This window comes from Danio aesculapii, chromosome 18 (genome assembly GCF_903798145.1).
Source record: "Danio aesculapii chromosome 18, fDanAes4.1, whole genome shotgun sequence".
Lineage (NCBI taxonomy): Eukaryota > Metazoa > Chordata > Actinopteri > Cypriniformes > Danionidae > Danio > Danio aesculapii.
Genome location: NC_079452.1, coordinates 33,531,047 through 33,557,242, shown reverse-complemented (window position 1 = coordinate 33,557,242; position 26,196 = coordinate 33,531,047). Strand labels below are relative to the sequence as shown.

Genomic DNA, 26,196 nt, shown 5'->3' with positions numbered 1-26,196 from the left:
TTGTTTAACTTTTATATATTTACGTTATAAAATATATACTGTATATTATATTCAATGTCAATACAATTATCATATGTGGTTCCTCGCACAATAAAGGGTTAAAATGTGGCATCTTGCCTTAATCTGCTGTCTATTCACACTTTTACTAAAACACATTTTGAGAGTTGTGTTTGTGTCTGACCTTCTTGTGCGCTGTACTCGTCCTCAACCAGATAGTTGTAGTTCCCACAAAGGCCGCATGTTTGGTTGCTGTGACGTTTGCCCAGCGTTAGTTGAATGTTGTGTGAGGGATCTATACGGATGGAGAATCCAAACTCTTCGCTCCATAATCGAACGTACCCCAGTTCATACCCTGCAAACACAGAGCTCGATGCATACGGCAGCGGGAGCCTGATGTAAAACAAAGTATGTGGATTTTTATAAGCTGTTTTTATTAGAAAAGACTAGCAGAGTTGAGCACTATAGTTGCGTTTCAGATGCAGAGATGGTTACCCGACTAGGCTGTTTAACTGCGTGCACCCACACAAAAACGTTTCAGAGTGATATTATATACACTAAATAGCGTTTAATCACTTTACTTAAAAAATGTAAGGTAACCTGCTGTCTTTTAGAAAAGCAACAAGTTGTAGTAGTTGTTGTAGTAGTAGTAGTTGCTGAAGTAGCAGCCAGGGGCGTAGTAAGTGGGGGAAAAGGGTGACAGTGCATAGGGCCCTGGGAATTTAGGGGCACTCCGATGGGTTGCGGGGAGGCTCAGAGATTCCCCCGGTCTTAACTTTGGAGATTGATAACGTCACTATCATTGGCCCCCACGTCACCCCCGTTCTTCACTTTGGAGATCGCTAACATCAATATCATAACCCCCCCCCCCCCCCCCTCTTCACTTTGGAGATCGCTAACATCAATATCATAAACCCCCCCTCTTCACTTTGGAGATCGCTAACATCACTATCATAACCACCCCCCGTTTTCCTGTGCCTGACTGTTTTGTTGTTGTTTTTTTTGTTTTATTTTTTATCTGTTATTTTTTTTTAATTATAATTATTATAATTATAATTTTAATTATTTAATTTCATCTTCAGATTGTGTAGTGGAACATTATGATTGTTAAGTTAAAAACAAAGTGACTTTTATTGACATTTTAAGACATTTAATAATCAATATTCTGGCTTGGTCATTTAAATTGCAGTACAAAAAATTGTGGCAGTAATGAGCTGCCACTTCATGATGTTATGTTACAGATTTTTATACATAAATAATTTCTTATACAATATTTGGTCCCACTTTATATTGTGACCTTATAACCTGACCTGGCTCTGTACTTGCATCTAAACCAGGGATGGGCAAACTCGATCCTGGAGGGCCGGTGTCCCTGCATAGTTTTGCTCCAACCCTAATCAAACACACCTGCTTGTAGCTTTCTAGTGATCTTAAAGACACTAATTAGGGTGTTCAGGTGTGTTTGATTAGTGTTGGAGCAAAACTCTGCAGGGAAACCGGCCCTCGATGATCAAGTTTGCCCATGCCTGATCTAAACGAATCATTTGGGTTACAACGCACTTATAAAGTACAGACATGTTTTTAGGTTGTATTTTTGACATATTTACATATTTTACATTATCTCTAAAAAATATTTTTGAAACTGTACAGTTAAAGCTGTCAGATCAAAGTCCCATAATGCAGTTCAAAAGCATAAATAACTGACAACATGAATGTGTCACGAGATACAGAAATCGATAATGGATATTTTTTACAGTGTATTGGATTGGAGTCCTCTTGACCTCTTCAGCATGTGTTACATTGAAATTCCACTGGCATTTTCTTTTATATTCTGATTGTGAGATTCATTTTTCACCTCTCTGCTCCTTGTGACAGCGTTCCGTCCACAGAGAGGTGCAGCTCGAACATTTCTCCCAGAAACACCGTCACTCCTTTCCTCTTCCCATGAGAGAAATCACCTAGATGTAAACATGCAGTGGGCATTTATACAAACCTTCGCGTGGTTTGTTTAGTTCATGAGAAACTGTGTCTGTGTCTTTTACCCAGTATGGAGAAGCTTCTGTGTCTGCAGTCTCCCGCCAGCATGTAGCTACAGTCTCCAGGGAACTCATAAATCACACCGTCAAACGTGTGTATGTGCTGCCGACTGAACAGACTACAGCGAGCAGAGCCTTCGACCAACAGCAAACCTGCAGAACAAACAGGTATACACCACTAAAGGTAATATACTTTTACATTTTTGGGGGGGTTATTTTTAATACTAATTTTAAAGCGCTATCAGTTTAGTTTTAGTTTATGTAGTGTTTATTTTGTGAGCACGTTTCTACTTTTTGTTTTAGTTTTAGTAATTATAGTTTAGCATAGTGGACATTGAACAGATGTTTTATGTGTAAGTTATACGTAGCCAGCCTGGTGGTTCTTTTTTCTCAAAAAATTTACTATTTTAATTAATTAGTTATTGCAATCTCACGGCAATTCGTAACTTTTTGATTTAGTGGCTAATTTGTATGAATTCGTAAGATCTAATTCGTACAATTTAGTACGATTTGCTCATCCCCCAATGACGGTTGGGTTTAGGGGTGGGGTTAGGTGCCACGCCTCCTTTTTAAAATCGTACAATTTCGTTGACTGAACACCTACAAATTCGTACAAATTAGCCATGAAACTGACTAAACGTAAAATACTTATGTTTTTCGTCAGATCAGGCTGGTTATTCGTCACACATTGTCTATACACTTATGAGCAGTGGCGGTTCTAGGGGGGGCCTGTTCATCCAAATTTAGGGGGGCCAGGCTTGTTGACATGGGGGCACCGGCCCCCCTAAATGGTTTTGGGGGGGGCCTATTTGTCCAAATTTAGGGGTTTAAATTTGGATGCGTATTTTTGTGTCAAAACGGCACAGAGAAGCGAGATTAGCCATCGGTTGCAGACTGCGGGAAGCTGCAGACTTGCAGAACCACATGTTTTAGGCACACACAATCTAGCACACATGATCTATAGGCCAGTGGTTCCCAACCCTGTTCCTGAAGGCACACCAAGAGTACATCTTTTGGCTGTCTCCCTTATCTGAACCATTCATTTCAGGTTTTCAAGTCTCTTCTAATGTTCTGATGATTTGATTCAGGTGTATTTGAATAGGGAGAGATTGAAAATGTGTACAGTTGGTGTGCCTTCAGGAACAGGATTGGGAAACACTGATCTAGGCAAACCATATTTGGTAACTAACTCCTTAGGAGCATTATCGCCACCTATTGAATTTCCTAAATATACTTTCCCATTTCAGTCATTATATCATTATTATATCATAACGATCATTTCAACATCTCTGCAGTTTCTGAACTCAAATTACGTAAATTAAATAATTAGTTAAACACTTATGACTTTATTCACGTGTCCATATTCTCAAAGAAAACATAATAGACCGTCTAATTGTAGGATTAAGTGTAATAAACTAAGTCAGGATCTTAATATTATCATACTTGCTTAAAATCGCTTTGTTGTAAAATATAAAAGCAAACAATAATGTGTCACTTTAAAATGAATTACTATAGTTAAACATTTAAACAATACATAATAAAGTATTTTAATTAATATATATTTTTTATTTAGTTATTTATTTTTTTATTATTAACAGTTAATTTGTTTGTAATGCGAAATTTGTTGCAACTAAAATTACAACAAATTATCAGTACTTTATGGTTTGAAAAAAATATTACTATAGTATTTAATGTGGGAAATCATTAATAAAAAGTTATTAGAAAATTAAGCAAATAAATACTATTAAATCGCTTGAGTAAAATATTAATATAATGTTATAGATTTATTACATGTAAAAAGATTTTTATTACATATAAAGATGTATTCTTGCTATATTAACTTGCTATTTGCTTCAAGATAAATAAATGCATTATATAAATTAAATCTGTCCAATTTAGATCGTTCAGCAAGGCCAGCCCACGAGTATCTGCGATATTGACTCTGTCAGGTAATAATGACTGATCATCTATGATGACTGACAGAAAACTGTTCAGTCTATTATATGGCATATATAACAGATGAGTAAATGGTGTGTAACCTTCCCCTTAAATAATTACACCAAAACAACAGATAGGAAGAAATCTAAACATGCATCTCTAACCTGACAAATTCAAGATGAAGATCCACAAGATTCTGCTCCATTTGCAGGCCTCCATCTGATTAAAGAAATAGGGAAAATCATAAAAACCTCATAGTACTGCATTAAGGGGATAGTTCACCCAAAACTGAGCATCCTGCCATCATTTACTCATCCTTACTTGATTCAAACAGTTTGAGTTTGGAGAAAATGAAATTTCCTCACTATTTACTGACACTCAAATGGTTCTCAACTGAATTTGTTTCTTGTGGAACACAAAAGAAGATATTTTGAAGAATGTTGAAAAGCAGCAGCCATTAACTTTAATACTATTTTTTTTCATATGGAAGTCAATGGCCGCATTTTCCAACATTTTTCAGAATAGCTCATTTTGTGTTTAACAGATGAAATAAATTCAGCTGAGAACTACTTGAGTGTGAGTAAACTGAGGAAATTTTAATTTTGGGGTCAACTATCCCTTTAAAAGCACTCAGGGAGCATTCAAAACGCAATATAATACATTTTTTTCTCAGAAATATATCAATCTAACACACTATTCTAGCAATCAGCAATACAATGAAGTGAGCAAGTGAGTGAAAAAATAATAATATGAGCCCATGCAAAAGTTCAGCTGGAAGTGAGAAACAAAGCAGAAATCTCAGAGCACCAACAAATCTGTCAGAGAGTTCAACTATTCTACATAGCACAGCTTGTTATTCTTAACCACAATCTGAGGATGGAGAGAAATGAGTATAATACATTCACAAATATGCACGATTTCTATTTGTGCATGGTTAAATAGCATAACATAAACTTTAAGGGCTAGTTCGCCCAAAACTTTTAATTACCTCACAATTCTTTGAGTTTGTTGAACACAAAAGAAGATACTATGAAGAATTTTGGTTGCTGGCACACATTGACTTCCAGTGATAGTAGGAAAATAATGGAAGTCAGTGGATGCCAGCAACCAGCATTCTTCAAATTATCTTCTTTTGTGTTTAACAGATGAAAGAAACTCAAAAAGATTTTGAACAAGTGGAAGATGAGTAAATGATGACAGAAATGTATTTTTTGGTTAAACTATGCCTTTAAATGCAACCTAACTAGGCATGTGCCGGTATAAGATTCTGACGGTATGATAACCTTGGATAAAAAATATCACGGTATTGTGATTTCTGCTCTAAAATATATTATTTTTAAATGTCTGGGTAAAAACATTTTTTTTTCCCCTTTTGAAAACAATAAATTTTTTTTTTTTTAAAGATGTAAAATATTTTGGAGCAATAAACATGTCAGGCTAAATAATTCAAATGATTCATTGACTTCTGTCCTAAAAAAAAAAAAAAGCAATCTTACACATACCTTGGGAACGGTATTACAGAAATTTTTGGTGGTTTCAAAACCTTGACTTTTCCAAACCGCGGTATACCTTGAAAACGGTTAACGTCCCATGCCTAACACACTGAAAAAAATTTATTCATTGGATTTACTCAATTTTTTAAGGTAAGTTGTTTCAAACAATTTATATAGACTGAATTTAAACAAACAAATTAATGTTGAACATTACTGAATTTAATGTGTTTGTTTAAATTTAGCCTATATTAATTGTTTGCAACAACTTACCTTAAAAAAATTGAGTAAATCCAATAAATCATTTCTGCAATGCAGATGCACACAGCTTAAAAACTGTGAAAACTTAAAACAACTTTAAAAAATCTGAAATAATGCATATTCAGAAACCCTATTCGACACCTGTTACCTTTGACCTCAGGCCAGCTGTATTTTCCCACCGACAGGTTTTTCCGAAGCGCTTTTTGTCAATCTTGTCCAGCGTCTCACACGTCTGAAGACATGACTGGAGCCCAGTCTTAAAGAAAAGAACCGTTTTTATAAAAGTGAAAGAGGGAGGGATGGTGTGATTTCCGTTTTTCGAACTCATTAAGGGAGGACAATAGGAGGAAGTCTGGGCATTAGTGGAACTGAAGGATTAGTCTGGCAGTGAAGACAGATAAGACAAACCAACAGAGGACAGTAGTGCCAAGCCAAACAGCACACACACGCACACAAACCACAGCACTTTGAGGCTGTGTGCTGTAACTCGTCTCCGAAAATGATGGATTTATTCATGAAAAAAAACTTCACATGGAAAGAGATATTCAGTGCATGTTGATGTGAACTCCGTGTATTTTTATACTACGTTCACAAAGTAGCTATTAAATGCTTGATTCTGATTGGCTGATGAACATCATTTATACTGTGCAGTTATTTTCTTATAAACACACAGCTGAAGTAGTTCCAGGCAGGTTGAGATATGTTTAAATATATTATAATTGTGTATTTTATACACTACCAGACAAAAGTTTTGTCGTCGATCGCAGTTGTAAGAACAACAAATGATAACTTGACGTCTAGTTGATCATTTGGAAAAGTGGCAGAAGGTAGATTCCAATGAATCATCTGTTGAACTGGATTCTTCAGCAGGGTGGCGCTCCTTCTCATACTTCAGTCTTCACATCAAAGTTCCTGAAAGCAAAGAAGGTCAAGGTGCTCCAGGATTGGCCAGCCCAGAAACCAGATATGAACATTATTGAGCATGCCTGGAATAATATGGAGTCGTACAAGCTCATTCAATTCGTCCATGCACCATGACTTTATATTCTATACTGTACATTATTTCTGTTAAGTGACAAGGCTTTTGTCTAAGCAAAGTCAGACCTTACTGTCCTAATTAAATAATTACAAATCAAGGCATGATCATATTTTATTTTGGTAAAATAAGCGTAATCTAGAGGCCTTTGCCTTTCATATATGCCACTTCTGATACCAAATGATCAACTAGTCAAGTTATTATTTATTGTTCCTAAAACTTGGATAGGCGACAAACTTTTGTCAGGTAGTGTACAGTTGTTTTGACAACTAAATCACACAAACATCACCTGTTTTTGAAAGCCATTTTGTGCAGAAAAACTGCTCCAAATGACAATATTTTTCAGAAATTAAAAAATGTAATTATGTTATTTTATACATTTTAAAAATTTAAGTGGATTGAACAGGCGACGCAGTGGTGCAGTAGGTAGTGCTGTCGCCGTGGGTTTGAGCCTTAGCTAGGTCAGTTGGCATTTCTGTGTGGAGCTGGCATGTTCTCCCTGCAGTCATGTGGGTTTCCTCCAGGCGCTCTGGTTTCCCCCACAGTCCAAAGACATGTGGTACAGGTGAATTGGGTAGGCTAAATTGTCCGTAGTGTATGTGTTTCCCTGTGATGGGTTGCAGCCGGAAGGGCATCCGCTGCATAAAACAAATGCCTGATAAGTTGGCAGTTCATTCCGCTGTGGCGACCCCAGATTAATAAAGGGACTAAGCCGAAAAGAAAATGAACAAATGATTGAAGTGGATTGAACATAAAACAATGACGTTGTCCCCAAAAAACTCAAGTATTATGTTGTTTCAGCTCAATTTAAGTAAGTTGTTTAAACAAACAGCAAACATCATTTTTTGCAGTGTACAGACAAAAAATATTAGCACTACTCAAAAACACACCTAGTGAATTCAGTACATCCAGAGAGACGGAAAATTATCAATGCACATGAAAAAATACTGGTGTTTCTCAACCATACAAAAGTAAAAGATGATTTAGAATAATCAGTGGATACAGGGTGCAATATCCCACATACTGTTGTAATTTATAGTAAATACTATAGTAATTTTGAACCATACTAAAGTAAAGTGTATTATACTGTATATAATTTAGTGTTTACAACATTTTGTTAATGATAATACATGATACCGTGAACTGATAAACTGTAATATATACTGTAGTATACTCAAGTGTTACTACAGTAAACTGTGGTGTATTGTAGTATAATATATCCTATGGTTGTAGAAAACTACACTATTGGGTCATTTGTTTATATTACTCTAGTTGTTGTGGTACCTTGGCAACTGATGAATGACCACTGTAGCATTTTATCAAGTGGGAAGTGGTCTTGTGCTGATGATACACAGGGAAACTGTTTGAGCAATGTTTCTGGGTAATTTTGCTGATCGATGTTGCTTGGCTACTTTTTAAGAATAGGCAACAATATTATATCTGTAACCCATTGCCCTTAATTACCCCGTGTCTCAACTGAATGCTCATTTATGGTATCATTTCCCAAAGTTGCCCAGCAACATTGCTCAAAATGTTGCCCTGTGTATGAGCAGTTAATCTCCAAAATTAAGCTGAAAATGTATCATAAAGAGATTATAATCCCATTATAGATCTAATAATATCTACATCAAGCTGAGCTGAGTAAATATAATGAGCTGAGTAAATATAATGACAAAATATTGTTATTTTGTAGTAAAAATGATTTATATATATATATATATATATATATATATATATATATATATATATATATATATATATATATATATATATATATGTTCATTTTCCTTCAACTTAGTCCCTTTATTCATCAGGGGTCGCCACAGCGGAATGAACCGCCAACTTATCCAACAAATGTTTTGCCCTTACAGCTGCAACACAATACCGGAAAACATCCACACACTCTTATTCACACTCATACACTACAGTCAATTTACTTTATTCAATTCACCTATAACCGCATGTCTTTGGACTGTGGGGGAAACCAGAGAACCCAGACGGGGAGGACATGCAAACTCCACACAGAAATGCCAACTGGCCCAGCTGGGACTCGAAGCAACAACCTTCTTGCTGTGAGGCAACAGTGCTACCCACTGAGCCACCGTGTCACCCCCTAATTAATAGTAAATTACAGTAAATAATGTTTTTAAAACATTCATTCATTTTCTTATCGGCTTAGTCCCTTTATTAATCTGGGGTCCCCACAGCGGAATGAACCGCCAACTTATCCAGCACATGTTTTACGCAGCGGATGCCCTTCCAGCTGCAACCCATCAAAACCCATACACACTCATTCACACACATACATACACTATGGACAATTTAGCCTACCCAATTCACCTGTACCGCATGTCTTGGGACTCTGGGGGGAAACCAGAGCACCCAGAGAAACCCACGCAAAAGCAGGGAGAACGTGCAAACTCCACACAGAAACGCCTACTAACCCAGCCAAGGCTTGAACCAGCGACCTGCTTGCTGTGAGGCGACAGCACTACCTACTGCGCCACTGCATCGCCTGTTTTTGAAACATACTAAAGTAAATTGTATTACACAATATGTAGTATTTTCAACCTTTGTTAATAAATGCTACAGTTTACTGTAGTATTAGCTATAGTGAACCGATAAACTGTATAATTATTGTAGTATATTTTAGTGTTTACTACATAGCAACTCTGTAGTATGGATCAAGAACACTACAATTATTACTATAAAATTACAACAGTATTATTTAAATGGCTGGCCTGGGATATAACATTTTAAAAACGCATGAGACCACTAATCAGTGCAAGAATTAGATTCAATCATAGATAGAATCTTTTTTATTAAAGATAGAATCTTTTTTATTAATGCAAATAGAATACAGAGTTGACATGTAAACAATATTTGTATACAATACACAAAATATCAATTACATTGTCAATGGGAAAAAATGTACAAGAGAGTAAGAACAATGCAAGAAACCTCTGGGCTTTGCTCTTACTGGAGTGACGTCATTTCATCATGACGTAATTCCCAGTGAATAAAGCTTTTATCTTTTAATAAACGTATAGGGGGGGAAATCCTCGAAAGAGTCCATACGCTTTGTCTTCATGATTTACATCTAACCCTTCAAAAATAGTTACAGGTGCAGATACTGTCGCGTCTTTGATTTCGCCAATCGCAAAGTTGATGTTTGACTGCTGGACCGAGGCAGTGTGAGTTTGTGTCGGTCGTGAGTTTCCAGTGAGAGACACACACACTCACACACCGCCGCCTGCGAGACACCGGACGGATCCCTCCCGTGATCTTTACTCTGTCATTGAGCACTGTGTGTGGCGGAGGACAGACTGCTGTGATGGCGGCGCTGACCGGGGGAGAGATGTGCGTCAAATACCTGATGTTCGTCTTCAATTTCATCTTCTGGGTGAGCGCGTGTGTGTTCGGTGTGTGTGTGGGGGTTTACTCGCGCTCGGGACGCTGTTTTATATCACTCGCGCTTTTCCCCAGGGATTCATTGATAAATGCGTGTGTTCGGCGTCCTATTTGGATTCGTAATTAGTTTATTTTGCAGTTAACGACGTAGGGATGTCTGTGTGAAGCCATGCAACCGAATTACATCCATTTGGCCGACCTAATTTTAAGGATTTCAGAACCCTTAAAACAGTGTGTGTTTCTGTGAGAGACGGTTAATGTGTCGTCTGTGGGTATTTGTGGGACAAGCACTGAATTTTGATGGTGTTTTCTGTGACTGCTCTCTGTTCGTGTTTGTTTGCCTCAGCTGTTCTCTCTCACGGCTGGACAGACGCGTTTTTTATGGTGTCCGCTTTCTGAATTAATCATTTGAACCGACTCCCTTAAATGATTCGTTCGAACCGATTCGTTGATTCAGTTCGAATCAAGTAAGAATAGTATTTGAGATAAAGACAGTTGGTTTTACAGTCGTTCATATTTGAACAGTGACAACTTGTGACACGGTCCCTATATTGGTTACCACACTACTTTAAATATTCGGTCTGAAATCACATGCAAGTATGACTTCAGATCAACATTTAGCACTATTTACTTGACTGAGAACAATATTGTAGGGGAGACCGGGTATAGTTGAAACGCAGGTAGAGTTGTAACACTACCAATTCCACAAATCAGGGATAAGATAGGGGTCATGTAACATTTTCAGTTTCCTCAGGTTAACTTAACAATCATACATGGAGATTTTCCAGTCAGTCCTGCGATCTCTTCTGAAGCTACAACAGAAAATGAAATTCTGAGGAAAGTAAAAAAAAAAAATAACAAGATAATATTTTGTTTACTACCTCTGCAAAACAGATGAGGATGTATGAGTTATATCAGGTCAAATTGTAGTTTCTCTAGTAAAGAATGGTGGATAAACCTCATGCTAATTTCAAAGCACCATGCTAATACAGCTAGCTAAACAATGGGTGACAGTGGCAGGGTAGGTTGAAACATGTGTTTTGAATGTACGCAAACACGTGTACGCAAACAGACATGCACAAACAAATGCACGTGTGCATGCACAAACACACAATAGGCACATACACTTCCAATATTCACATGTATTTTATTGTTGCAGTCATTTATTTACAATAAAATAGTTGTGGTGGCATATCACTTGTAGTACGCTTAGTTTTTGTGCATTTTGCCTACCTGTTACAACTTACCCCAGTATGTGTTACAACCTACCCTATAGTGGGGTAGGATGTAACAAATGACCACTTTTTATTTGTCATCATCTCACAAAGTCTGTGATTTTATAGTTTAAGAAATTCAAATTGTTGACGTTTGTAGTAGACAAATGTGGGTACTTTGCCTAAAAGTTTCAGTCATGTAGCTAAAAAAAGGTAGTTTTTGGTGCTAAAGAAAAATTGTGTTACAATCATCCCCAGTCTCCTCTACTTTGATAGTCGCTGACTGATAATATATTTTCCCTGTTTAGTATTTGCTAAGAATACTTTAATGAAATTATGGTATTAAGGAGAAAGTCCAAATTAACCTTACTTCAATGAAATAGTACTACAATTTTCTACAATACACTGTGCATAATAACTCAGATGTTTTTGTAGTGTGCAACAGTCAGGTTCATTCATTAATTTCGGCTTAGTCCCTTTATTCATCAGGGGTCGGCACAACAGAATGAACCGCCAGCATATGTTTTACACGGCGGATGCCCTTCCAGCCGCACCCCAGTACTGGGAAACATCCATACACACTCAGACACACACATACACTACGGACAATTTAGTTTATTAAATTCACCTATGGCACATGTCTTTGGACTGTGGGGGAAACCAGAGCAATCAGAGGAAACCCACGCCAACACGGGGAGAGCATGCAAGCTCCACACAGAAATGCCAACTGGCCCAGCCGGCACTCGAACCAGCGATCTTCTTACTGTGAGGCAACAGTGCTAACCACTGAGCCACCGTGTGGCTGCAGCAGTCGTGTTCTGGAAATTAAAATGCCATATTTTTAACTTAATTTATTGGTGATATTTTGTTGAAGCAACATTATTTCAACTTGTTTCCAAATAACAGCTTGCATTTGTGTCGTGTATGTTTTGAAGCTAAATTTAAATGGATTCTGATCTATTCTCGTTTTATGGAAGTACAGATCACACTATACTGCAATGTTCAGTTAGATGAGCTGTTTCATGCCAGATTTATTTCCCCCGGAAAACTCCAGCATATGCGTGATCAAAAAGAATGGAGTGTTTTGTAGTCTCATCTCGAATACAATTTAGTTGCACCAGAGGGAAAATGGCTGCTAAATGTGGCATTTACCCACAGTCTGGAGCTCTGCAAACAGATCAATGTTTTGATCTTTTCATAGTCTTTATACAGCATGTGGGAGACCGCCTGTGAATAGTTCATTTTTTGTTTTCTATCCGTATTAATCCGGGGGGAAAAATATCACCTTAAAAAGGAATAGTCCGTTCTCAAATGAGATTTTGCTCACACTCAGGCCATCTAATGCTGGTGACACTTTTTTCCCATTCATCCATTTTATTTGTGAATTTTTTATTTTTATTTTGTGTGTGTGTGTGTGTGTGTGTGTGTGTGTGTGTGTGTGTGTGTGTGTGTGTGTGTGTGTGTGTGTGTGTGTGTGTGTGTGTGTGTGTGTGTGTGTGTGTGTGTGTGTGTGTGTGTGTGTGTGTGTGTGTGTGATTTTTGCTGAAATCATGGTTCTTGGTGATTTCATAAAATGCAAGTCAATGTCTACTAGCACTTTGAAGAAAAAAACCTCATACAGGCACTCACACATGGCTTTAAACCTATGTTGTTACTATGGCTTTTATGTATTTCATAGATTGTTATGCTTAATTTGTTGTATATTATTTTCTGTACAGCACTTTGGCTCACTTCTGTGTTTTTTACAGTGCTCTAAAAATAAAGTTTGACTTGACATTGAGGCTTTAGGAAGCATATAGCTCAGTCTGTACAAGAAAAAGAAAATGTACTATTATATGTTCGTCTACAGCTTTGACAAATGATCCTAAATGCATTCACAACTGCTTGGACATCTGTGTTGTAAAAAACATACTTTTTTTTTTTTTTGCACAGATCACTTTGCATCCTAAAGGCTGGGACAGACTGTCAGCCCGTTAGGCAGTATTGGGATGTCAGTGATGCACTGAATTTTGGCCTCTGAAAATTATTTTTGAATTTCGGATGAAAGAGAAAACCAGCTGAAAATATGAACCCAAAAAAAGTTATGCTTTCCCTCCAGCTGTAGTCACTGCACATTTTGAAGTGGCTTTCACACCAGATGTAGAAAGTGCTCTGCTATGAAACCCATTCATTTCATTGTGCCATGATTAGGCCATTTTGTTTCTGCGTGCTGTGGTCAAAGTTCAGAATAGCTCAATATTTAACTTTGGATATTTTGCATGACCTGCACACGTTCACTGGAAAAACAAAATCCACTTAAAAGGGCATTTCTACTGTATGTAGTATGCTGTACTTGTTCTTGTTGTTACTGTAAAATAACACCTTGCAACTCATTGACTAAATAAAATACTAAAATGTGGTTTATTTTATTGGCTTGTGGTTTTTAAAATCACTATAATCTTGTTAAGTTTAACTTAAGTCTCACAAAATCAAATTACTCACTAAAATATTAACTTTTAATAATGAATTTTTATTTTGGCTTTGTTTACGGGTTGTATGTGTGCAGCACTAGATCCTGTTCCCCTTTGTGGAATAATAATACAAATACTGCCACCTGCAGGTGTGAAAAAATGACCTATCATGCAGGCACTATTCGTACGTTCTCCTTTCAGTGCATCATCCATTTGGTGTGTCACACGCAGATTTTTAGTCCAGACGGGACCAGACGCTTTCAACACGAGGCAACAGCACAGCTTTCATAAGTTCACACTTAACTGATGATTAACGAGAGCGAGTTTGGCATGCTGTCCCAGGAGAGAGCCAGCTCGGAAGATCCTTGAGCCCAGGGCTCCCTCACGTTTCATGAGGTGAGAGGCGAGTCTGAGCTCAGGTAGGTCTCGAGAGCTCCCCTGTATTTAACAAAGAGGGGAAGGAGCAGGGGTGGATGGGAGGATTCTTCAAGACGAAGATGGCTAAGGTAATCAAATCTGGCTATTTATTCAATTCAGTTCAATTAATCTTTATTTGTATAGTGCTTTTACAATGTAGATTGTGTCAAAGCAGCTTCACATAGAAGATTATAGTGAACTGAAAACAGTGTGGTTCAGTTTTCAGTGTTTAAATTCAGTTCAGTGTAGATTAGTTTAGTTCAGTTCAATGTGTTTTAATATCACTGCTGAGAGTCCAAACACCGAAGAGCAAATCCATCGATGCGCAGCTCTACTAGTCCCAAACTATGCAAGCCAGTGGCAGCAGCGACGAGGAAAAAAAACTTCACCAATGGGCGAAATTGAAGGAAAAAAAAAAAAAACTTGGGGAGAAACCAGGCTCGGTTGGGCCTGACCATTTCTCATATGGCAAAATGAAACACTCGGCGGTCCCTGGAGTCTCACAGGAATCAGTCTCAGGCTCTCCACTCCTCCATGACCACCACAGCAGCTCCGGGAATGTGGAAACCTTGGGATCATCTCTTCACAGGTCTTGGATCGCTTCAGTGGCTGGGCATCATCTCTGGGAGCCTCGGGATGAGTATCCCCAGGTGGAAATAGAGAATAAAGACAATAATTAGCGTAGCTGCTGTTCATAGTGTATATAAACGAGATGTAAAAACCTGCGGGGAGCACATTCATGCAGGATACCACTATGGGATGCATTGAGTGTATTGAATCTAGTTTTTAACTGCGAGAGTGTGTCTGAGCCTTGGACATTATCAGGAAGGCTATTCCGGAGTTTAGGAGCCATAAATGAGAAGGCTCGACCTCCTTTACTCGACTTTGCTATTCTAGGTACTACCAGAAGAGTTTTGAGATCTATTTATACTTATTCAAATTCATCTGATTGGTGTATCGTGTGATTGCTGATGCGGGACCCGCCGTGGTCAATCATAAGCACGTGATCCTCTCGAACTTAGTTTTTATATAAACTTCAATTTGTCAATGTTAGTTTTTTGATGTTGGCTTGAGGTGTCCCAGGCTTAAGGCCTCATCAGGAGCAGATGTTGCGTCAAGTTGAAAGGGCAACCATTGTGAGCTTCTGTTCATAGTAGAAGCTTGGCATGAAAACTGTTTTATTTGCTGTTATATCATGGCAGAAGAGGTGCTCATTGTGGATTTGTCCAGAATATACTGAGTTATATGATGTATCTTCATGCGCTTATTATAGCATACTGTTTTCCTATTTCTAATGGGTATGTTATTGTTGGTATTACATCACGTCTATAATATCGTGTCATGTGGAACTTGTTCTGTGCTTTGTTTAAACCCATTTTTGAGTGCAGCTTTAAGCATTTTTAGAAGCAAAGATGCATTCGGTGTGAATGAGCCCTTAGTTGTCTGACGTATGATTTATTTAGTTTTTACTTCTTTTAGCTTGCTTTTTATGAATCACCATACCAAATTTTTAAAAATCTTCGTTAATGTTCTATGGAAGGGGAAAAGTCACGTGTTCTTGCATGAGTAAATTAACAAAAAATTCAACTTGTGGGTGAACTATCCCTTTTAACCAGAGATGCCCAAACTAGCCCCCGCGTGCCAAAGATGGCCAATGGTAACCTTTAATTTTAAACTTAATGCAATCTTTTATTTGTTTGTTTTATTGTTAAACTACAAAAAAGCTAGCTGAAATTAAACGTTTCTATTTAAATGGTGTCAATTAATCAGATTAGGTTCAAATGTACGCACTGTCACCCAACAGAGGAATTTGGTGAGCAAGTCAAGGCAAAGGCAAATTGTGCTTGACTAGTCTATTCAGGATTGAACTCGTGTTATATATTTGATTGTTTTTATCGTAATGTTATAATTAAAAAGTGATACTGCATTAGTTAATATGATTCAAAGTGGTGTTTTTTCATTATTATTTATTGTTCAATATTATGGAATAAATTAGGAAATTACCCATGGCAACTTTAATATAAAATAGTTTAGTATATTTATCTTATTTAGCTCACAGCTCTCAATGATATTTGGCTTTTGGCTGTTCATACGAAAAAGATTGGGCATCCCTGCTTTAAACAAAAGATTGCTGATGAGTTTTTGAACCAGTTCACTGAAGTGAATTGACTCACTAAATGAATCTTTAATTCTTGAGTACAGTGGACGCAACCCAGAGCCGTATGGTGTGTTTGTGTGTGTGTGTGTGTCTAGCACTGAGGGTTTATGTGAGCACGCGCCCTAGATTGTCTTTAATCTGCTGCTCTATTTATAGAGAATGATAATCTCATGGTCAAACTCACTGCAAACTGCATGTGTTGTGGGTATTTATGAGAGAATAATGTGCACTTTATGACTTTGTATGTGTATGTTGAATTTAGTGTCATTAAATTGTGCATTGTTACAAAGTATGAGAGAGAGAGAGAGAGAGAGAGGCTGCATATTGAACTGCTGCTGTAATAAGCATATTCACACACTCTGAACATCAATAAATAAACATTCACAGCCTTCTTCCAGTGGCTCTTCACAGCCTCTTCTGGTGGCTAGAGACTAAACCCATTTATTTAGTGACCAGAGGTTTAAACATGTCTTGCTTATGACTAAAAGGAGAATAATAATGACAAACTTGTATTTACATTTGACTCTATGAATGAACTGTTGACAGTGATTGCATTGGGGAAAATAAAAAAAAACATTTTATTCCAAAGGATGTAGTGCATGAAGACAGCAAAAATCCCATTATAATTAATGAAACTCCTACCATCAAATTTGCATTACTGTAATGTAAAAAAGTAAATGATGTAATATGTATTTTATCATATGAATTGCATAATATGTACGGTAATGTTGTATAATTAGTGTTAAATATATTTTTACATTATTATTTACATGCATTTAAATATGGATACACCATAGTTGTGTGTTTTTTTAGTGAAGTATAAATAATGAATTATTATTATAATTATTAATAATATATTATTTTATACAAAATAACTTTATTATAGCATTTTATATAACATTTCATATAAAAATTCATAACAAAATATCAGAACTATTATTCCAGGTTTTACAGTTATTACAGTAATGGGAACTATTTTTTTTTATGATGGCAGCTGGAACTGTTAATTAATTAAACACCCATCATCAAATTCTCATTACTATAATGTGAAAAGGTCTTGTTTTAATTACAGCTAAGTATTTTATTCATTCATTCATTTTCTTTTCGGCTTAGTCCCTTTATTATTCAGGGGTCACCACAGCGGAATGAACCGCCAACTTATCCAGCACATGTTTTACGCAGCGGATGCCCTTCCAGCTGCAACCCAACACTGGGAAACACCCATACACTATTGCATTCACACACATACACTACGGCCAATTTAGCTTATTCAATTCACCTATAGCGCATGTCTTTGGACTGTGGGGGAAACCGGAGGAAACCCACACGATCACAGGGAGAACATGCAAAGTAATTAAATATGTAATATGTAAATGATGTAATATTTATTTTAGCATATGAATTGCATAATATGTTGTATAATTAGTGTTAAATATTTTTACATTATTCAAATATTTATACACCATTGTAGTTGAGTGTTTATTGGTAAATTATTATTAATTAACATTAGTAAAGTTTTGTTAATATTTTTAATTAATACAATTTAAATACAAATATAAAGTGCTTCATTATATAATTGTATATAACTTTTCATATCAAAATTCATAACAAACTATAAAAAATATTCTATGTGTGGTACAGTAATGGGAACAATTGCGCTTTATTAATAAAAACAAACTCAGATATATTATTTAAATTTACTAATACACAATGGAATCTGATTTGTGCTCATTTTCATTTATTTAAAAAGGCAAACTTAAGATAAGGCACATTAAAAAGTATAAATTAAAAATGAATATATTTTTTACACTATATGTGCAAAATGTCTTTAGGAATTGAGAGGTAAATATGCTTTATATAAAATGTTAACTAAAGAAAAAAAATTGTAATATCCGTTTTTTAATTTGTGCTGATTAATACAAAAATCTAAAAATATTAGTAAATGAATTTTTATAAAAATGTGTGTGTATATATTTATGTACTGTATGTGTGTTTATCAGTGTTGTGCAAGTTACTTCCAAACTGTAATACATTACAGATTACTTATTACTGTGATTTAAAAGTAATCCCTTACCTTACAATATTACTGTCTCAAAATTGTAATATGTTACATTACTCTTATATTACTTTTTAGTTACTTTCACCAAAATAACTACAGAATTAGAACTTAACATTCTAAAATGACTAAATGTACTGCAGAGCATTTTACATCCAGTAGAAAGCGATATGATGTAGCAGAATGACTGTGACCTATCCAGGCTACTAACAATATAGTATATATTTGGCAACGTGAAGGCTCAAGACAATGCAAGAAAGGATAAGAGCCAGAATCACAAATGATCAAAGTCTGTTGAAAGTATGGTAAAGGTAAAGTGATTATCTGGCAATATCTGTGAATAGCTTGGCTATTTTCATATTAGACACAACAGGCCTATATGTAAACTCCAATGCCATGACCAGATGCATTTTTTTCTTAATCTTGCCATTATTCTATTCACTTTAAATTCAGGTTCACAACACAAAACTGTCATGCACAAAGTGAGCATGATGAACATAGCTTTCTCAATATAATGTTCGTGCACCGATTTCCTTTGTGGACAAAACTGCTTGTGAGCTCTCAAATATACGCTGCTCGCGTGCAAATTTTCTCATGCTCTCTCAAATATGCACTGCTCACGCAGAAAATTTCTTGTGCGCTCACAGTACACTACTCGCTCAGTGAGATTATATGCTCACAATTTGTGTCTTGTGTTCCCTCTTCCTTTCATGCTTTTTGATATAATTTATATTTGTACACTATTTATTAACAATAACCAAAATACTAAAATAGACTTACATATAAATTTTTTAATCTAATCCACTATAACCTTTTTTGCTGTGTGTTATATGATGAAATATTTCCAATTTCAAACACTTAAAGACACATAGAAAAGAAGTTGAATGCAAAGAATACATTTTTAAAAAACATTTATTAAACATCCAAAAGGTGCACCATACTAATCAAATAAAACAACATTTAAACAAAAATATAACGAATGCAAGCAGAAATGTAACCGATAAAAATAGGGGAAAACTTGATGAGGTATTATAGCCTACTGAACTATTCACTCCTCAAATAAATCTCACTATCAATCCCATTTTATCATGGCAACTAAAATAAATTGAACACGTCTCTGTTGTCTTCCACATTGCTGATGAGATTGTGGAGGACATTTTCCCTGTCATGTACAGTGTTTTGAACAGTTCTACAGTAAAGTACTTCAATTAATCAGTTGTGCTAATACTAGTTGCTATGGTAACACAAGCGTAATATAAACAAATTACCCAGTGCTGTAGTTTTTTTTTTTACAATATAGGGTATACTATACTACAATTCACCACAATTTACTGTAGTAAAACTACACTTTGTATTTCATTTTATCAGTTCACTATTCTTAATACTACAGTATGCTGAAGCATTCATTAACAAATTGTAAATAATACTAGCCTAAAACATAGGCAGTATATCTAACACTCAAAAACACAAGTATTTATTATAGAATTTATCATAACCTTTTAGTGTTTCGTGTATTGCTAATAAATAGTGTAGCAATATATAAACCATATCAACATTCTTGGGATAACCAATTGAACAGGAGGATCTCTGGAGAGCAAAAGCACGAAAAGAAGAGGAAACATGAGGCACAAAATGTGAGTCTGCATCATCTGACGGAGCCAGAGCAGATCATTCGCACGTGAGCAGCCGTGTTTTGAGTGCATGCGACTGCGAAAAAAAAATTGCGGTCGAGTTGTCCACGAACAGAGAATTACATGAATGCGCTCTTGTAAAACTGCGCTTACGACTGTTGTCAGTGAAATAACGCCATATGCACATACGTCCATCTCGCGAATGTACTGTCTTCTGCTCATCTATTTTGCCGCTTTTCCGCTGCACGTCAGGGCTTGACCTTACTGTGAACCGGGCTGAGCCAATAGCCTCAGACCTCGAGCTCAGAGGCTGAAATCATTCCGCGTTCAAAGTAAAAAAGTTCCAATAGCCAGAGGGATATTAATGACAACACGCGCATATATTCACTAACCACGAACAGAAAATAGAACTTACTTGTGTTATTTTTTATTTGGTAATGTCTTGCGGGCGAAAAGTTTGTTGTAACGCATGCGTTACTGAACATGTACCGAGTAAAATATTACTGAAAATGTGTAAGTAATGCCTTACACTACTGCGTTACAGGAAAATGTAATACATTACTGTAATACATTACTTTTGTAACGCATTACTCCCAACACTGGTGTTTATACACTCACCGGCCACTTTATTAGGTACACCTGTCCAACTGCTTGTTAACACAAAATGTAATCAGCCAATCACATGGCAGCAACTCAGTGCATTTAGGCATGTAGACATGGTCAAGACAATCTGCTGCAGTTCAAACCGAGCATCAGAATGGGGAAGAAAGGTGATTTAAGTGACTTTGAACGTGGCATTGTTGGCTGGCAGTATTTCAGAAACTACTGATCTACTGGGATTTTCACACACAACCATCTCTAGGGATGACAGAGAATGGTCCAAAACAGAGAAAATATCCAGTGAGCGGAAGTTCTGTCGCGCAAATGCCTTGTTGATACAAGAGGTCAGAGAAGAATGGCCAGACTGGTTCAAGCTGATAGAAAGGCAACTGTAACTCAAATAACCACTTATTACAACCAAGGTATGTAGAAGAGCATCTTTGAACACACAACACGTCCAACCTTGAGGCAGATAGGCTACAGCAGCAGAAGACCACACCGAGTGCCACTATTGAGGCTGAAGCTACAATTCGCACAGGTTTACGAAAATTCGACAATAGAAGATTGAAAAAACTTTGCCTGGTCTGATGAGTCTCGATTTCGGCTGCGACATTCACATGGTAGGGTCAGAATTTGGCATCAACAACATGAAAACATGGATCCATCCTGCCTGGCTGGTAGTGGTGGTGTAATGGTGTGGGGGATATTTTAATACCAATTGAACATCATGTCTGATGGCTACTTACAGCAGGATAACGCTCCATGTCATAAAGCGCGAATCATCTCTGCTGGTTTCTTGAACTTGACAATGAGTTCACTGTACTCAAATGACCTCCACAGTCACCAGAGCTCAATCCAATAGAGCACCTTCGGGATGTGGTAGAACAGGAGATTCGCATCATGGATGTGCAGCCGTCAAATCTGCAGCAACTGCTTGATGCTATCATATCAATATGGACCAAAATCTCTGAGGAATATTTACAGTATCTTGTTGAATCAATGCCATGAAGGATTAAAGCAGTTCTGAAGGCAAAGTGGGGTCAAGCCCCGTACCAGTAAGGCGTTCCTTATAAAGTGGCCAGTGACTGTATGTGTGTGTGTGTGTGTGTGTGTGTGTATGTGTGTATATATAAATATATATATAGATATATAGATATAGATAGATAGATAGATAGATAGATAGATAGATAGATAGATAGATAGATAGATAGATATAGATGTAGTGTATATGTATATAAATGTAGTGTATATGTGTATATATATATATGTGTGTGTGTGTGTATTTATATATATTATACATACAGACTTATTTACATATTTATTTTTATTGTTAACTCTAACTTAAATGTGGTAAATTGTCATAAAATATCGCATGACAAATTTGCATTTCATTTGTTTTGTTTTTTTCCTGTCCTAACATGCACGCACACACACACACACACACACACACACACACACCACCTACAACCTGTAAACTCCTCCCATTGACACACAGTCAACTTTTAGTTTCAATTTCTCCTCACAAAGGGAGTCATTTTCTAACAAACAAACAGCGCGTCTGTAGAATCTCCTGTTTTTATCTTAGCTTGTGCAGGTAAACAACTAGACATAGTTAACACACTTTCTCAAAGTAACTCAAAAGAGGTGAAAATGGGTGTTGAGGGATGTCCAAAATGTATAAAATATGCCATGTTTATCCTGAACTCAGTCTTCTGGGTAAGTGCTCACTCTTTCTACCATATTTGTGTTTTTGGGAGTAGAGTGAATGTGTGAATGTGTCCAGTCAGCATTATTAAATGGTGTTTGTATTGTGATTTTTTTTATTTTTTATTTTTTATTTATGTGCGCACGTGTGTGTGTGTATGGATTGGGGTGAGAGGGTAAAGTGCACTTGTTGTCAGGGTGTTTGTTTAGCTAAGCATTGGGATGGAGATCTGGAGCACATTTGTGGACTTTGAGTTTTTTCAAACAAAAGATCTGGGTCAAAGAGAATCAATCAAAGAGCAGGACGCGAATCCTCTTAAACATGGAGCTGAGTGTGCAGGATGTGACTGGAACAAATAATCAGTCACATGTTGTCATGTGGAGCGTAGCATTAGCATGTCTGATAGTTCACTTCAAGCAGATTTAAGTCAAGGCAAAACTTGTTTTTCATAAGCCTGTCAATTTTGGGCTTTTCATAAGATGCTTTATTTTCTCTTTAATGTAAAGAAAACATCCAAACGGATTTCTTTTTGACACAATCTGAAAACCACAATCTGATATAAAACTTCATGGTTTTATTGAGATCTGTATTCGGAAATAGTTTTGTTTTTACACAAACATATATGATCAATATTATGATTGTATATTAAAGGGCACCTATGATGAAAATCATCTTTTGGAAGCTGTTTGGACAGAACTGTGTGTAGGTATAGTGTGTCCACAGTCATATTGGGGTGATATAAAGACAATGAGTCTCTTTTTTTTTAAACTTCTTGACGGTAAAATAGGATCCAAATCCCTCCCGTTTTGAGGCCGACCTCAACGTGACGTAGGAGTGTAGTTTCCCCGCCCACCAAATTGATTGAAAGTCGTGTATTAACATGTCTCTGTAGTAACAGGTATATTTATATCAACATGACAGAACGTGTGCAAAGCAACTGGAATTACAAGATCAGTTCAACTCTCTGTGATCATCAATCATCATCAAATGTGATCAAGAAGGAGTTTTACAAGTTTAAAATGTTTTTAAAACAGTCCAAGTTTGTAATCAATTACAGCGATTTACTTCAGCTTTACTTATCACCACAGCCGCATGTCAATACAATTATAAAAGAAGATGCTTCAATCCCGGTTTGTGGACGTTAAATCAGGTTTATTTTGTACATTAACATAACAGATATCCATACAGCAGTGGATATTAACATGTATCCTGTCACATTTGCTGTGCAAAAACAGTGCAAAGTTAAACGCGCGCTCTGTGTGTTTGTGTGTGTGTGTGTGTGTGTGTACATGAACTTTGTAACGACATTGAATAACTCATTGAAAGCCTTGAATCAACTCCACAATACATACATCAAATAATCATTGGGAAAGTTCTTAGCATTTCTCACAAACGTTACGTGAGATCTGCTTCCGTCATGTCGGTCACTAGGGATGGGTATGGTTAAGGTTTTAACGGTATTACTACTTTTATTGATACCACTTATCGGTTTGGTACTTTAACGACTCGCTTATCAGTGCTTTTTGTAGTGGTTTTTTTTTATAAAAAAACAAGGTTGAACAGAATTATCAACACTTTATTTTATTATTATGTTTTTAAAATAAAATTAAACCAAACCAATAATTGTAAAACAAATAAATAGTTTTTATTTAAAGAATGCCAATGGTTTAAAGGAAAATGACTCTCAGTTTTTAGCCATTCTTCTGGAGAAAAATCAAAATGTTTGCCTTTTCTGGCAGAAGTCAGGATCTTTCTTGGTTTATTGTGCGCTCTGCAGTTGAAAATACCCTCTTTGAGCTGCAAAATGCAGTTAAATGAGATACTGTTTGATTGATTCACATAAATTAGTTAACTGCATGTGTTTTGGGAGTTTTTAATACAGCTTCGGAGCATCTTTCAATGTAAAAATAAGCTGTTTTTTATTATTTCTTAATAAGCATAGTTTATTATTAGGCTATTCATAGGTTATATTTGTTAATACAGCTGACGTAAAAGCATGTTTAATGTTTAAGATTTATTTAGGCTACTGCAGAAAAAAATACTGTTTTCAATGTAACCGAATGTGTGTGTTTATTAAACTATTAATATTATACTAATTTAGGTGATTGACTGCTGGCATAACGATGTGGATGATGTAACCTTACCGTTAGTAGCTAGGCAGTCAAAAACTTTTCATTTGTCTTTCTGCAGTTAATGCACTTTTGGGAATGGTAGGCGAGGAGAACTACCAATAATTGCACAGGCAACAAAAACAGCTAGTGTGTTCAGAGCAGAAAATTCCAATATTCTGGTATAACAAATAATCTGATGGGTGTTTTGAGCTGAAACTTTACAGACACATTCTGGAGACACAAAAGACTGATCTTAAATCTTGAAAAAGAGATAAAATAGGCGCCCTTTGACATATTATTTTAGGATCATTGGATTTTCTGAATCATGGGGTGATTAAAAATGATTCTTCTGTAAACACATTTGACTCTGAAATGTTTAAAAAAATGTATATCTTAAACCTTACATCAATGTTCAGATCTGTGTTTTAGAAATGTATGCAAATTAGCCTGTAGTTCATTAAATGCACAATTTGCATGTTTAAATATAGCATATTAGAAAACTTGTAATAGAAAAAAATTACTATTAGTAATGCAATGTTATAATATAATAATAATAATATAATAATACTAATAATAATAACAATCAACTGGCAAGAACAGTGATCAAATCTGAAGTGTGTTAATGGCTGAAATATGATTGGTCAGTGTGATGCATTTATTAATGTTTGCATGTTTGTAAATATTAACATTCATGCAAAATCTCATGATGCCCTTGAGCTCACTAATCTGGCTTGACTTTATTAATCTGCAGTCATTTTGGCTCAAACCCACAGATGTTGAGTCAGAGTTTCAGTATTTTTATGTAAGAAAAGGAAGCAAGCATGATTTTTTCCTCGTGATAGTGGATACATTTTCTCTTAAAGTGACAGTTCACTCAAAAATGAAAGATCAGTTATCATGTACTCACCCTTCACTTGTTAAAAAACCTTTATGACTTTCTTTCTGCTGTTTAACACAAGATATTTTGAAAAATGTTGGATGCTTGACTCCCATAGTATTTCTCTCCTTAAAAGGGAGGAAGTTAGTAAATGAGGAGGTAAAGGAACCATCCATTTAAAGGGTCCCTATTCTGCCTATTTTTACAAGATGTAAAAAAAAGTCTCTGATGTCTCCTAGAGGGTGCATGCTAAGTTTCAGCTCAAAATACCACACAAATAATGCTTTATAACTCTCTAAATATGCCCCTTTTATGCTTTGATCCTAATTGTGCAGTTTTGGTGACTGTCGCTTTAAATTGAAATGAGATTGTGTGCTTATCAAAAGAGGGCGGAGCTACAAATGCGTCAAATGTGTCAGCATAGTGGCAGATTCAAAAACAAGTCTAACCTCCTTTGCTAATGAGGGAAAGATCGTCACTAATAGTCAGGGCTTCCCCCCTCTGGAGAATGTCAATCAGAATGTTTCTGCAGAAAGTGTAATTATAAAAAAATATAATTCATAAATTTACAATTTAACCCGTTAATCAATTGTTTTGTGAAAAAAAAATCAGTGATTTATTTATTTATTATTATTTTTTTTTTAATGCCATATTGCCCAGCCCTATTTTTACCATTAGAAGCTGCTTATATTTACAGATTGTTGCCAAATGAAGGTGTTTAAACCCATTATAAAAGATTTTTGCATAATAGGTCCCCTTTAAATCAGGCACGGGCGACGCAGTGGTGCAGTAGGTAGTGCTGTTGCCT

General features: G+C 36.2%; 2 protein-coding genes across 3 annotated transcripts in view; one reads left to right on the top strand and one right to left on the bottom strand.

Annotated features, from left to right (window-relative positions):
- vwf (von Willebrand factor) overlaps positions 1-5,954 on the bottom strand; it is a 92,645-nt gene extending 86,691 nt beyond the window's left edge. Inside the window, 5 exon segments of the mRNA XM_056478287.1 lie at positions 182-390; positions 1,853-1,955; positions 2,040-2,186; positions 4,136-4,190; positions 5,871-5,954. Of these exon segments, the coding sequence (XP_056334262.1) occupies positions 182-390; positions 1,853-1,955; positions 2,040-2,186; positions 4,136-4,190 (514 nt within the window). The 5' untranslated portion in view covers positions 5,871-5,954.
- A 3,905-nt stretch (positions 5,955-9,859) lies between these two features.
- Positions 9,860-26,196, top strand: part of cd9a (CD9 molecule a) — a 30,852-nt gene continuing 14,515 nt past the window's right edge. Inside the window, exon 1 of one of the 2 annotated variants that reach the window (XM_056478819.1) lies at positions 9,860-10,161. In XM_056478819.1, coding sequence (XP_056334794.1) covers positions 10,093-10,161 — 69 coding nt within the window. In that variant the 5' untranslated portion in view covers positions 9,860-10,092. Of the gene's footprint in view, positions 10,162-22,194; positions 22,412-26,196 lie in introns of those variants that run through there. The other variant, XM_056478820.1, reaches the window with a different exon arrangement.